The 16,317-nt window shown below is 36.7% G+C and overlaps 1 protein-coding gene across 5 annotated transcripts in view; it reads right to left on the bottom strand.

The window, feature by feature from the left end:
* Positions 1-16,317, bottom strand: part of Klf12 (KLF transcription factor 12) — a 355,357-nt gene that overhangs the window by 118,385 nt on the left and 220,655 nt on the right. For all 5 annotated transcript variants that reach the window (XM_090342036.1, XM_090342038.1, XM_090342035.1 and 2 more), the window contains one exon: positions 4,674-5,220. In XM_090342036.1, coding sequence (XP_090198162.1) covers positions 4,674-5,220 — 547 coding nt within the window. The remainder of the gene's footprint in view (positions 1-4,673; positions 5,221-16,317) is intronic.

The raw sequence follows: 16,317 nt of genomic DNA, 5'->3' as shown, positions 1-16,317 counted from the left end.
ACCAGTGGATTTGCGTATTATATACTTTTCTGCTACTAGAAATTTGTAAAAACAATCAATAGCCAATGAAAATCTCTACCACAAACTTCCCCAGTCTAGACTGAAATTCCTAAGGTGATTATTACCAAGGCCAGAAACTCCCATGAGGAACTTGTTGATTGATGTCAGGTCGTAGCTTCTGTGGTAATACAATCTCCTACATGGAGCGGGGGGAGCCCTGCTCTTCTGAAGATCACTTTGTGGTCTAAATACACACCTTTTGATAGCAATTAGAAAAAAGTCTCCTAGGCCGGGAGTTTGGCCTAGTGGTTAAAGTGCTTGCCTAGCATGCATGAAGACCCGGGTTCGATTCCTCGGTACCACATACATAGAAAAAAGCCAGAAGTGGTGCTGAGGCTTAAGTGGTAGAGCTCTAGCCTTGAGAAAGTCCAAGGACAGTGCTCAGGCCCTGAGCTCAAGCCCAGGACTGGCAAAAAAAAAAAAAGAAAAAGAAAAGTCTCCTCAGGAGACCTTCTCTCACCTTCTCCCTCACACAGCTCCATTTTAAATGTTTATTTACTCTACTTCAGAAAACATTGCTCCATCTTTATCTCTAGTATTATTCTCAAGGCCTCCCACTAAGATTATCCGAGTGAGCTAACAACTTTCCTTTAGGCCAAAATTTACCATCTTCTTAGATGGGCCAGTTTTCCACTATCATCTGGGAACATTTTCTACTCTTTTGTTACTTCCGCATCTCTTGTGGAAGTTTTGTTCACCACGTTACCAAACCCTCATCATACCTTCCTATAAAAGAAAATCGTGGTGAAAACATTTCTTTCCAAATATTATGTCAAAGGTGAAAATAATCCTGCTAAATGGACCTCTATCTATCATTGATTATAATCACACTGCTCTATTAGGCAAAAGAGTAGCTCAAACACAGTTTAATCCAACTCTATCAATGATTAACATTTATTGTTTCTCTTATTTGTTAAACACTCATTGGACTTTAAACACTCTAAGGCAGAAACAGCATCTGTTTTGTTCAGCATTATGATTAACGTCAATAATGTCCCCTAGGGATATGTGCTAAATAACAATGAACAAAGGAGTCAGTTCCCAGGATGCATCAACTTAGGGGTGGATGTGTACTTTCACAGATCCTGGTGTCAAGAGTCCAACAGTCAGAGACCAGATATGTTATACAACCTGGAAAAGTAACTAGCCAGCATAATCACCTAATTCACATGAGTTACATTTTTATGTTTCTTTTTATTAGTGTTATGAAAATCCAAATCTCCCATGACATCCTCTTTTGCTCATCTATCCCAGATATATAAGTCTCACATGGGAAGGGAAATAGGGATTCCCTTTATCACTCAGCCATTTCATTGCTGGCTGAATGCCTAACTGCACATGTGCAAATAAGACCCGAGGAATTACTGCAATGCCTTTTGCTTTCCTTATTCTGTTGAGGAAGGTGAACTTCCTCCACTAGATACTTTTACTATCATCTAATTCATCAGCAAAATAATAAAAAATACATAAAATGGCATAGCAATATTGGTAGAATATGGTCATTATAAAAACTTAATATAAATTCATAAAAATAGAAAAAAATGAGACGATTCCAGACCATTTTCCCTACTAATCTCTAATCCCTTATAACGTGTTGTAGTAGCATCTTTTCCCAACGCCCTTCCCCCATAATTAGAACAGAGACTCAGCGTCTGATGCAAAGGCTTGGTACCTACCATCTGAGCCATAGTTGTAGACAAACTTTGAGAGCCATTTCCATACCAATTTCTTGGCATTAATTTGTCTTTTAAAATTCAACATATTTTTCTTCTCTACAATTTTCTGCTTTTATTCTTGTATTTCTTGGGAGGGAATAATAATAATAAGACTAAGTAGAAACTTATTCGATACTGGATCATTGTTTGATGTTTTCATTTATGTCAACTTTAAAATATATCGTTATCATTTCTGTCTTATGTTCATCTTACTGATGAATGTAAGGATTAAGGAGATGAAATAACTTGCCCATATCCACAGCTACAGTGAGAGAACTAAAGCTTAGCTCACCCATCTTCCATCTCAAATCTCAGCACAATCTAGTAGGTTTATAATTAAATAAATTTTATGTGACCTGAAAATATTAACAAGTAAAATATATTATCGTACTAAGCAATATAATCATATAGAGAACCAATTGAAGTGTAAGTCTGAAAGTTCTGTAATTATGCATCTTGATTTATACTGTATGTATTTTATATATACTATGTAAAAAATAATCTCTCCCATAAAAATGACGATGTATCTCTCTTCTTTCTTCCATTGTTGGGTAAAAATTTTGTTTCTTACTCTTTGATCATACATGTTTAAAATATTTGTTAATCAACTACAGAATGATAGCAATATTTCTCCTAGATATCAGATTTATTACATATAAATAAGCACATAAAATAATGAAATATTCCAGTTATATATTTTATTGCTTGTTTACTCATGATTATAAAAACTATATAATCATATCCCACAACTGTGGAGAAAAACATATACTTTCAGGTGTATTATTATTCAAATATAGCTTTAGATTCTATTTTAGTTGTGTTTAAGTAGTTGTACAGGGGCTGCCACTTAATAAGTCGGTTTATAAATCTAATGCACCTCAATCAATGGGCTTCTCACTTTGTTTGTAATTATTAATAGTAATAGTATCAGAAGGTTTAGTTTGAGTTAAATCTGTGGAGAGGCTCCCTTGACCCTCCTTTTCCTCTACTTTTTCACTACAGGGTGTTGGCATCGCTTTTTGGCCCATAATATACAACAAGCAAAGGTGTTCAGTGAGGAGTGAATGTCTACACTTTACATTTTCAAACTAAAATTGGAGAATTCTGAGTTTCAACTCATTTTTTATACAAGGATTATAAAATTTATTGTAGAGTTATGAAGAAACAATGCAGATTCAAAGGATAACTTGTCAATGGTAAATGCACAATTCTGTGGTACAGGTGTATAATATTTTCTATCCAATAGAATGCCTCCATACAAGAATAAAGTACAGTATGTTACTAGCATTTTTAAAAAAATGGTAGTTTATATGCCCATAAACTATCTCATATTTAAGTATGGGATTCAGTAATAAAATAAAAGCAAAGGAAAATGTAAAGAAATATTAAGTAGTACCTAGTATCAACTCTAAGCTCTCATGACAAGCATGTGAAGGTATTCAAGTTTAAACAGGAAGGAGAATTAATCATTAGTGGCTTTAAGTGGGTAGAAAAGAAAGCCAGACTATATGATGACATCCCTTTTAATAAAAGGTGTGAGGGGAACCCCAAAAACCAAGGACTTAGGAGTAAAAAAGAACATCATAATAGCTGAAAAACTATGAAACTTACTGGATTACTAGTTATTTTTATACATAATTCTGAGGCAATTATCCACCGACTTTCAAAACTCCAGAAGAGACGATTAACACTGCATTTGATGTAATGACATCTTGATATTTATGATTAAAAATAACAGATGATGAAAACTGAAGCTATATGACCTTTTAAGCTTAATATTTAACTTTAGTATTCTTATTATTTTTCTGGTGTATGTGTACTAGAGCTTGAACTCAAGGCCTGAGTTCTTGTTTAGATTCCTTGTGCCCTAGGTCATATCTAGTCTGGCCTTTTGTTGGTTAATTGTACATACACAAATATTTATATACATACATACACACATATGTATATATAGAAATATATATATATATGGATGTGTGTGTGTGTGTGTGTGTGTGTGTGCGTGCATGAGCACCTTAGATATGTCTGTCTAAGGCTGGCTTTGAAACTTAATCCTTAGAATTCAGCTTCCTGGGTAGAATGAGCCACCAGCGCCCAGGTAATTATTTTAATGCTAACCAAATTTCCAAGGCTCCTGAAAGTGAATTGTCAGATTCCAAGCACTACAATTTCATGGAATTTTATATTTTTCTATCTGAATAACTTCTAGTGAGAAAACAAAAAAAAAACAACTTTCCCTAAAAAATTCACAACAATCAAATCCTATATGAAATTTTACTTCGTACATTATCCCATTAATGACGATTTCCCTTCATATTTGAACATGTAATAGTAAGTGCTCCTTTACATGGTTAGATATTTGACATTCTGAACTAAACAGATTTCTAAGTAAAAATAGAGACTAAATAGTGACTCACAGCTATAATCCTAGTTACTCGGGAGGTGGAGATCTGAGGATCAGGGTTCAAAGCCAGGATAGGCAAGAAACTTTGTGACACTCTTGTCTCCAATTAACCACCCAAAGGCTAGAAATGGAGCTTCAGGTCAGGCAGTAGAGTGCTTGCCTTGAACAAAAATCCTCAGGGACAGTAGTGCCCCGGCCCCAAGTTCAAGCCCCAGCACCCTTCCCCACTATATATATATATATATATATATATATATATATATATATATATATATATATATATATAGAGAGAGAGAGAGAGAGAGAGAGAGAGAGAGAGAGAGAGAGAAATGAAATATTCCTACTAAGTTGTTCTTAGTAACTCATCTCTCACTCTATGCTATTCTGCACAGAGCTTATGAGTATAATGTATGCCTATAATTTATGTTCCAATGAATGGCAAAGTAAACAGTTATCTCTAGTGCTACAATAAATCAAGGATTTGTATGTCTTACCTTTGCCATGGTTTCTCCCATCCTCCAAAAGCGGCACAACAATAGTGTTGTTCACGTTTCCAGGTGACCGTACAGCTGTATAGACAACAGGCACCGACTGTACCACCACAGGGATGCGGTGAACATGACTCAGTTTGTTAGACTGTAAATTCATGGGACTTGAAGGAGGTACAGGATGGATAATGTGCAAAAACTGCTGACCTCCCACACCAGAGGCAGAGGCAACAAGGGGTCCTGGAGTTAATACTGTTGATGAAGATGATGCTGAAGATACTGATGTTATAACAGTTGGGGATGAGGCTGGACGACTAGAAGAGGATGAAGAGGTTGAAGTAGACGACGGTGAAGAGGCAGACGCTGTCATGGAGACGGGGGAGGATGAAACAGCGGTGGGGGACGTCCTGGCTTTGTTTATGGACAAGTCCACTGGCTCAGTTTGTGTTTGGAAGTGATCTACAGGTAATACGTCCTCCGGCGGCTCCCCTTTCACATGATTTAGTAACAGGGGAACAGCTTCCATGTCGGGGTGGTTGTGGACGTTTGGAGACTGTGGGGAGAAAAATGGAACACAAATTGATCTTTGTGAATCATACCTTGAAAGAGATGCATGATTTATTATTTGGGAGTCTATTAATTTTTCCCCTTTTTTCCTCTGGGTCATGAGTGCATTCCTCAAATATCTGAAGAATTGTTCTGTAACAGTAAGGGTGATTAACACTAAAGGAACAAAAGTATACAATGGAGTAAGCTGAGTCCAATTCTATGGAAAGAAACAAAGGTAATTGTTTTACAGAGAATAAAAGTAGGGCTTTCTTTACAGAAGAGAGAAGAGGCTGTAGGAATCTGAGAAAGAACAGTGAATTTACGTTCAATCAACCTTAAAAAAATAAGTTTGCAATACCAAGCATCATCTATTTAAAATTTCATAAAATATTTTATTAAGTGAAAACATCTGTTTCATTTGTTTGCTTCATAACTGAGTTAGGAACCAGTGTCCTGTTATGAATTCATGCTCCAGGCTCTACAATTGAGTTATTCCACCTACCCTTCCTTAGAACTACCATCAAAGCTCCCCTGCCCCTTCCCCCCCAAAAAACCTACTTCTGGAGATAAATCATATCCAGTAAAAATACTGGGAAAACGCACTTTAGTATTTTTACTATCACGTTTGGTAGAAGAACTATTAGGAATACTCATTCTGAATAATTAAAATACAACATAAAAAAAAAAGAATTCTCCACTTCTCAGACTTGGCTACCGTACTACTAATAAAGACTTAAGTCATTTCTAGCAGCTGATTTAGAACTTAACTTGTAGTGCAGGACACAATTTTTTTTCTGATAATGATGTACACATTGACCACAGTAACCTGTTTTAGAAGTATATTACACTGTCTATGATTTTTTAAAAGTTTTTATTATCAGCTGGCTCATGCCTATAATCTTAGCTACTCCATAGGCTGAGATCTGAGGATCAAGGTTCAAAGCCAGCCTGGACACAAAAGGACCTGAGACTCTTGTATCCAATTAACCTCTAGAAAATGAGAAGTGAAGCTTGTCTCAAGGGTAGGGTGGTAGCCTTGAGCTGGAGAGCTCAAGAACAGTGCCCAGGCCCAGGGGTAGAACTCAGGGACAGCGCCCAGGAGTTCAAGCCACATGACCCCCCCATACACACACAGAATGTTTTTATTATCTTTAGGTCATTGCACAAAGGGATTAACAATTCAACAAGTCACAACACAAGCACAATGCATCGTGATCAATGCCACCCTTTCCATGGGGCTTTCCCATCCCTCCCAAACCAATTATCTCCTCCATTTTCTTAATTGCTCTATGACATTTTGCTCAATTCAAAGTCATGACAAATTTTGTTCAAGTTTACTTAAGAGTTCAGTGAACAAATTTTTAACAATAGAGACTCTAAGATTTGATTCAGCCTATGATTACTGGACATACATACATATCTGTGCTTACTTCTGATGTCCAAAATAGCTTAAGAGAACTATTGAAGACTGTAAGTCTAACTTTGTCAGAGATAACAAGACTATAACAGATTATTTTGATTGCATCTAACTTAGCCAGGGTTCAATTCTATTACATGGAAACCAGCATCTTCAGGCTATATGAATGAGTATATCAGAATAAGGATATATAAAGTTATGAGAAGTTGGTTTTTTCATTCAAGATTACAATGCATCTCTTCCACCAAATGGGCATATATTTAAAGAACACAAGATGTTTTAGAAGTCTTTCTTGACGGAATATAAAATTATAGTTCCGCTCAAAACATACAACAGGCAACAGCACAAGAATGTTTATTCTACAACAATGGGAAGAGAAAGACATGCCAACAGCTGTACCAGATCAAATGATTTATTCTTGGCCAGTATAATTACTTGTGAACATATGAAGTAGAAAATGAAATTGAGCCATCTAAAACACTCTCATAAAATACTCAATGAGCTTTCCCAGGCACAGTGGCTCATGCCTATAATCCTACCTAACCAGGAGGCTGGGATCTGAGGATCAAGGTTCAAAGCCAGCCCAGACACAAAAGGACCAGAGACTCTTATCTCCAATGAACTTCTAGAAAAAGGGAAGTGAGGCTTGGCTCAAGGGTATGGTGGTAGCCTTGAGTTGAAGAGTTCAGAGACAACACCCATGCCCAGGGGTAGAGCAAGTAGCCTTGAGCTGAAGAGCTCAAGGACAGGGTCTAGGCCCAGTTCAAGCTCCATGACCCACAAAAACAAACAAAACAATTAACAACAACAAAAACACCAAATGCATATACCTATAATTCCAGGCACTAAGGCGGTGGAGCACAGTCTGGCCAGAGCAAAAGATCTAGACCCTATTTGAAAAGTAACTAAAGAAGAATAAGGGGCTAGGGTGTGCTTCCATAAAAATAATGATTATTTCTACTTGAAATTTGTTTTGTTTTAAATATCAACTCAGACATGAATTTCTATGTCCATTCATGAAGCAAGGGCTGAATGGATCAATAGAATTCTGAAACAGTACAACTACTCTACAAAATTATCATAGATATATACCACTATGTCTGCAAAATATAGTCAGAACTTTAATGTGAATTATGGACTGTACTTAATAACATGTCAATATAAATTCATGAAGTTATTTAATTTAAAAATGCCTCATACCACAGTAAACAGTTAAAGTGCCCAATATGTATAGGTGGCGAGTATAGACATGTTCTTTGCCAAATTGCTATGTAAATCTAAGATTGTTCTAAAATAATAGTTTCACTGATCAAGGCACATATACTCATAGACTGCTTCATTGAATGGCAACTCCATTGTATAACTACTTATAGGTAATAAAAACATATTCAAAAGACAAAGTAATGTAAAAATAATAAACAAAAATACAGTCTACTAATTATTGACAAGATCATAGTTTGCCATCCATTCATTCATTCATTCATTCATTCATTGTTGGTTATGAGGCTGAACTCTAGGCCTGGGCACTGTCCCTGAGTTCTTCAACTCAAGATTATTTCTCTACCCCTGCAGTCACAACACCACTTCCAGTTTTCTGTTGACTAATTGGAGATAAGAGTCTCATGGACTTTCATGCCAAGGCTAGCTTTGAACTGTGATCCTCAGATCTCAGCTTCCTTAGTAGCTAGGATTATAGGCATGAGCCACTGGCACCTGGCTTTTGCCTATCATTTATAAAACTAATAATAAAGAAGTTTAATCATAACATTTACAAATTAAGAAGAAATAATTACAGATTTTTCTAATTCATTAGTAGAACTCTTGTTCTTAGTTTTAAATTAGCATTATTTTTCAGCCTACAACTTAAAATATTTAAGTTTTACTATAGAAGAAAAGAAAACATGTTTTACAGAGTTTTAAAAGATAAAGGTTCATTTAAATATTTTTCCTAAACCGTAATCTCATTCTGATGCCTGAGGCAAATGTTCTGTGCTAGTTACATATTTTAAAATATGCAATAATGTTTCCCTTTCTCAAACAGATTAATCTTCCCTTCCAGATGGTCTTTGCTTTGGGTTTTCAAAAAGGATCACCATAAAGGGATGTTTTTGTAACAGTGTCTCACGGAGGCAAAATACATATCAAATTTTGGAAAAAGGAAAACTTGACCTCAAAGTGGTGGGGACTGTCCAACCTACATTTGGAAATTATAACACATAATAAATATAAAGAGAAAACCATTACCTTTTCCTTAAAGGAAGGTCTATTAGCAATGGAGGATTGTACTACTGGGGTAATACAAGCAAAGAAGCAGTTTAGAAATGGTTGCATATTGTTTGTCTTCTTGTAGGACACAGTTTACAAGAGGCAGCAACTAGCAGACAAGACTAATGGTATAAATTTAAGAAAAATATCATCTCTCACCTTTCCCTGCAAATACAGCCATACTTGATTTGCAAGTGTCACAGGAAGAAATGCTAGCATTTTTTAGAGGCACCACAACTTTCTCTTGGGTACAGATTTAACTCCTTTATTCACTCATTCCTTCATTTTAGGGGAGAGAGGGTCCTGGCTTTGAACTCAGGGCCTAGGTGCTTTCCCAGAGCTTTTTTGTGTCGTGCTCCTCCACTTGAGCTACAGCTCCATTTACTGGGTTTATTTGTGGTTAATGGGAAATAAAGAGGCTCATAGGACTCTCATGCCCAGGCTGGCTCCACACCACATTTCTCACATCTCCTTCTCCTGAGTAGTAAGGGTTACAAGTGTGAGTCACAGTTTTCATTTCTTTCCAGCACCTATAAAATTAGGGCGATGACCTTGTGATAACATCATTTTTGTTTTTTAGCGGTGGGCACCTAGGTAATAGGGGTGTAGACTGATGCTGGCCTTTGGAGCTCTGGAAGTGACATTGTCTACTGAGCGTTTTAATGGTCCCATCTTGTCCCCAAACTGCTTCAGGGCACACTTATTCTATATATTTCAAATGAAATACGTAAAAATGTGAATGATGAATTTGTTTTGTAACCAACAATACATGAAAATGTTCACATGGAGACTAGAACTCAGGAATTGAATGCTGCCCTTTAACTTTTTCTCTACTACTGAAACACTGCTCCTCTTTTCCTTTGAGGAGGATAATTTAGAAGGGATCTCAAAGACTTTTCTGCTTGGATTGGCTTTAAACCATGAACCTCAGATCTCAGTCTCCTTAGAAGTTAGGAAAAACTAGGATTATAGGAATGGGCCATTAGCTCCCAGCTGCCATACCTACTAGTGTAAAATTATCCATGAATTTACCAGCTCAAGTAAGGTATCAGTTTTTTTTTTTGCGGTAAATAGGGAAAATATAATGGATGGACTTCCATGTAGACATATGGGAAAATTGAGATTTTTCAACCAACATGTGTATGCTTAGACGATTAGCTTTATTTGCATTATTTATCACAGTAAAAAACCATAACAGTAAGGTAAGAAAGAGAAAAAAGGTGTCAAAATGTAATTGTTTCACCATTCTTATAAACTAGATTATTATATGAAATATTTTTGAGACTAAGTCTGATAATATAGTCCAGGCCAGCTTCCAACTTACCTCCTTCTGCCTCAGCAACCTGCAAGAAATGAGCCTCCATACAGAGTACTACTAGTGAAACATTTCACAACTAAATAAATAACCAGGATAGGCAACAATGATGATAGGCAAGATGAAGCTACCATTAGTATGGGTCCAAAAGCATTACTTTTTGTGATTCCAATAATCATACAACCTTGAGAAATAGTAATATTCATTGGCACTGGACAACAGTTTATATAATGTTAAGAGAAAGGATGTTATTACACAAAACTGCACCTAAACGGGCTGATTTTCTGTCCCCTAAAATGTAGAAAAGCTACTCATGCATGTGGTCTAAATGGCTTCTCCTTTGGACAAAAATGTGATGGAACCCTGAACTTATTTCCTTGTTCATGTTCCCTGCATTATATACACCTTCTAAAGCAAAGGTAGGGTATGGAAAATTAAACATTATGGCTTGGAAGGCAGCCTAGTGGTATAGTGCTTACCTAGCATGCACAAAGCCCTGGGTTTGATTCCTCGATACCACATACACAGATACAGTCAGGAGTGGCGCTGTGACTCAAGAGCGCTAGCCTTGAGCAAAAAGTATCCAAAGCCTGAGTTCAAGCCCCAGGACTGGCAAAATAAATAAATAAACAAACAAACATACATACATTACATTTTCTGAAAGTACAGTAATAATAAAGAAAACCTTTTCTAAAAGTCTATTACTGTCTGCATGATTCATAATTAAAAGTTACCTTCATTTTATTTTTCTTTCCTCTTTGGCTGCACTGGAGTTTGAAACCAGGGCCTTATGCTTGCTATAACAGTTGCTACACTGCTCAGCCAAACCTCTAGCACATTATTATTATTTTTTGCACTAGAGGTTTTTAAATAGAGTCTCACTTTTTTTGTCTGGGCCTGATCTGGACTAAGACCATCTTATTTACACTTCCCACAACAGCTGGGATGACCAACACATGCCATTACACCAGTTCCTTTCTGATGAATTCAAATCTCAGGAACTTTGTTGCCCAAGCTATCCTGGAATAAAACACTCCTCACCTCAGGTCCCTTCGTAGCTTACAGGGTGACAGCTCACAATATCACCCAGCTGGTGGTTGAAAAGGATACTTATACTTCTTGTGCAGGCTTACCTTAAACCAAAGCCTCCAGAACTCAGCCTCCAGAGGAATAAATAGAATTGTAAGTGTGAGCTGTGGAACATAACTTACAAGCTTTCTTTTTTTGGGGTGGGGGCGAGTAGTCCTGGGGCTTGGACTCAGGACAGAGCATTGTCCTTGAGCATTCTTCAAGACTAGTGCTCTACCACTTGAGCCATAGCACCACTTCTGGATTTTTCTGTATATAGAGTACTGAGTCATCAAAACCCAGTCTTCATATATGCTAGGCAAGCACTTTACCACTAGGCCAGCCCCAAGCTTTTTTTAAGCATAAAATATCCTCTGAGGAAAAAAAAAAACTCTAAAAAGGCAGGATTCATTTATAATTTTAATTTGGTTTTTGTGTTATGTAATCCCATAATTAGAAGAAAATAACAAACCTTATTAAGGTTTGAATTTCCAAGGATTTAATACTACCAGTTTTAGGTTGATGATACATATATTTTAGAGAAATTAAGGTATATGTCTACCTATAATTTGGAATTAACCTAGAGAAATAAGCCAACTACAAATCACATATATTTCCAGAAACTCTAGTAGATAAAAACAATGGTACTTACTGGAAATAAAAAAAAAATGGTCATTTGGTGTGTCTTGGGCTAACATTTATATACTTGAAACAATACCACAAACAACTCTAGGAGTATTAAAATGCCTCTTCTGTTTTGGATGAGAAGATATCAGCCCATCAATAAATGATGACTAAACATTATACTACTACTAGTTAATCAATCCAGCAAGGTGCTAAAACTGAGGATGCTACAAAAAGGATTTTTAAGTTCTACCCTCAATATTTTATTACATTTTAGAGAACTACTTTCAAAAATGATGAAATATATAAGCAAGAGAAAATGTTTCAATCTTACAGTCTCCCACAAAGAGAAGGCATTAGAAATGAATTTGAGGAAGCACTGATTTAAATAAACAGTATACAAATGAAGAAGTACATGTCCATGGAATTACTTTTCTGACTAAAATCAATCTTCACTGAATATTTTGAAATGACAGGAAAAAACATTTACAGTTAACACTTCCCCGCTCACTTTATAAATGAAGAAAAGGTGGAGAAATTGCAGAAAGTAATTACACACAATGCCTCACAAACTAGTAAGCTAAACCTAAGTGTACTTTTTTTTATTACTAAGAATGAATTCACAACTCCATGCTCTCCTGATGACCATCTGCAGAAAAAGCCTAGACTTTTGAGAGCTTATGTCATGGTTCATGTATCTAGGTGTCTATTCATGTGTATATGCCTTCAGTAAGTATTTTTTGTGTCATTTTTACAGTTGTGTTTTCAATGCACAAGCACAGGAGTACAGATATATGTGTGTCTCTAAAGGTGGTTTGGCTTGGGTACCAAATAATCTCCAAATCCATTAAAAACATAATTGTACAATTAATATTCTTGGCATCTGCCCATACCGTGGTGTTAATGTTGCATAAATCCCAGATAGACATCTGAATCCCTTTCACTAAACATAAATGGATAAAGACGTGTCGAATTAAGACATATATCATATATGGACTAGTAGAGCAGACTGTTTACTCCAGTACCTCAGTGTGAACACTACTACTAATCATATTGTATAAACAGGAACCTGAAATGAGAAGAGACCCAGAAGAGATCAAGAAATGTGGGCATGGTATCACAATTTCCTCAATCAGTAACTGTGGATTACTGGCTCAAAACAAACTTCCGTGGTTTCTGTTAAAGAAATCTGTGGCCTTGACAGTAATACAATACTGACTCCCACATCTGATTTTATAATGTACAGCTTCAGATCACTAGAGAACCCAAATCCCTAACATTAGCCCTCTTAAGCATTTTCGTTACATGTAATTTAAAGATGACAGTGTTGTTTAACAGAGAAGAAAGGACACAGATTAAGCAAAAACTTCCAGAGACTTTATAAGCAATTTAGCAAAATTATTTCCCCTTTAGTACTTTTCCTGGAATGTCTAAAATACCACCTTATGTTGTTTGATTGTTTGTTCCTAGAAACATAGGAGGATAAAAGGGTCAGTGATCTCTAATCCAAATAACAGAAGTTCAGTTCCCATGAGATAGTTACTGTCCGACTCCTGAAGATGAGTACAAACTAATTATTAATAAGTACAAAATGCTATATTAGATGTGTTTGATAATGTTTCTTGCCCACTGCTACTATTTTCTTATACCCCTTTATAGTGTGAGGCTACAAATGAGTCTTCTTGATTCTGCCAATGGAATGCCAAAGGGGTAAGTGAGATGGAGGTCACCTCACTGGCAGTTATATAACTATGGATTTACCACTCATCATGAGTGATAACTCATTAGTAACCAGAAGACAACAGTAGCTGTTTCCTTATCTGGTTCCTAACAATGGAGCTGCATCATGAAAGCAGTAGTAGGCAGACTGGTCCAAATTCCATCCCTATTTCTCCACAATGGATCACCATAAGACTGTCATTCTCTATTTTAAATCCCGGATCTGATTCAAATACCTGGAGTGGTCACCATTTCCTACGCTATATACTGACTCACATAACAGAATGGAAAAATAAATAACACACTGACATTTCGAAAGAAAGGTAAGGAGGGTTAAGAAAATATAGCTAGCCATCACCAAATGCATGCATTATAGGATCCTGAACACAACAAACATGAACATTCCACAGTCTCATCACCATATTCCTCCACTCAACTAGCCTCTAACTGTCCTTACTTTCCTGACAATTCTGGACCCTTCACACATATCTGTGCACTCATTTCTCTTCCAATTACTTTTTATATTATCCAACTGTCCCCAACTCACACACGTTTGTAATATTTGGCTCAAATAACCCCTCTTCCATAAAACAATCCCAATACTGTCTTTGGTCCCACTTAGTGATTTCTTCTGCACTCCCATAGTATGATGGGCCTCCACAATTTTTCCACCTGCCATGCCATATTCAAATTATCTGTCTATGTGTGCACATAGCAGTTCTCTCTGAAGACTGTAAGTAGTTGGGGAAAACTGACAGAGAATGATTCTATAATTTCTCACTTGTCTATGAAGAGAATAATTACACCAGTTTAAAGGAATACACTCTTGATATGATGGAATATTCAATTGCTGTAGAGTTCAAAGAATTAATATTAAGGTTCAAATCAAAGCAAGATTTCCTAGAGGAGCGTCTTATTCTTCTTGTAAGCTTTGATTTTGGCATGGAAGACGGCTATGTCCTTGGTTTTGTGTCTTACACAATGAAAAATGATTGGCTGTGGTTTGTGAGGGATGAGTGAAAATGTTAAATGGAGTGACATCAATCAATATGCACTATGTTGTTAAATGCCAACTCCTTGGAACAACTACTTAAAGATAACTAAAAAATGTAAATACACTACTACAGAAAGGAAAATGATTCCTTTAGACATGCAGTATTCTGACACGATACTTCTAGTCTGTATATTCCTATTTGTCCAGGTCTTCAGCAACAAATAGACTTCAAAATTTAATCAACATGCATGTATGCCAGCATCACCCACCTTCACCCCTGGTAAACTGATTTTGTGTGTGTGTGTGTGTGTGTGTGTGTGTGTGTGTGTGTGTGTGTGTGTGTGTGTGTGTTGGTTGTGGGGCTTGAACTCTGGGCCTGGGTGCTGTCCTTGAGCTCTTCAGCTCAAGACTACCTCCCCACCCCTTGAGCCACAGCACCACTTCCTGTTTTCTAGTAATTAATTGGAGATAAAAGTCTCTCAGACTTTAGTGCATGTCTTGGCTTTGAACTTCGATCCTCAGATCTCAGCTTCCTGAGCAGCTAGGATTACAGGTGTGAGCCACCGCACTCAGCTGGTAAACTGCCTTTTTATGACTGATGGTGGTGGTCACGTAGTCATTTCAATTTCTTTGAATATGAGTTACATACATAATGAGAAATAAGAATGAAAAATTGAGTTATTAGTTTCATTTTGTATTTTTAACACTCAAGTCTTTAGAAATGGTTACCAGATTTCTAAGTGTAAAGTGTCTAACTAAAAATACAGAAGCCCTCTGCATAGGAACCAGGAAGGAAATCACAGCCATTCCCAAAAACAGCACAGGAAATGTGGGTCAAACTGAGAAAGCAAAAAGGAAGAAAGAAAGTCAATCTGTCAGGAAGTATTTAAGAAACCACTGGTTGCAATGGACCATGAGCTATTGATTCATATAGGATTCAGTTCTCTATGGATAATTCTGACCATTGGGACTGGTTGGCCCATCCTTTTTACTTGCAAATATTAATAATTTTGCATTGCTAAATCATCTTCCTAAGTGGATACAATACTGCTAAGTAGGATGATCATCATAGGCATGTATTATCTGACAAACTAGCCTTAAAAAAATTACATTTAGGGGCAGGGAGTTTGGCCTAGTGGTAGAGTGCTTGCCTAGCGGTAGAGTGCTTGCCTAGCATGCACAAAGACCTGGGTTAGATTCCTCCATCCCATATACATAGAAAAGCTGGAAATGGTGCTATGTCTCAAGTGACAGAGCAATTACCTTGAGGAAAAGACCCAAGGACAGTGCTCAGACCCTGAGGTCAAGCCCCAGGGCTGGAAAAAAAATAACATTTAGACTTTTAAGAATGAAAAAATCCTCTATTCAGAAATGGAAACAACACTGCCAAAGAATGAAGAGCCAGTGAGCTTTGAGAAGAGCCAAGGTTTTATTCTGTACACCGATCCATTCCAGACAGGTGATGTCCTCTTGGATTACATGAGTGAAATATGGCTAGGTCTGAGAGATGCTGCTATCCCATCACTCTCCAGATATTTTTTGGTCAGTGAAATGACCTTTACAGTGACATATTTTCATGAATTTAAGCCTAAAGGAAGAATTTCTGTCAGGTTAAGGAGTCCTGTATCTATGTGAATGGTAGTAAATGTAAGCTGACTCAAATTAGAAATCAAAGGTGAAAAACGATTACATCATTTTA

Source organism: Megascapheus bottae, chromosome 11 (genome assembly GCF_031878675.1).
Source record: "Megascapheus bottae isolate mThoBot1 chromosome 11, mThoBot2.hap1, whole genome shotgun sequence".
Lineage (NCBI taxonomy): Eukaryota > Metazoa > Chordata > Mammalia > Rodentia > Geomyidae > Megascapheus > Megascapheus bottae.
This window is presented reverse-complemented; position numbering and strand designations above follow the sequence as displayed.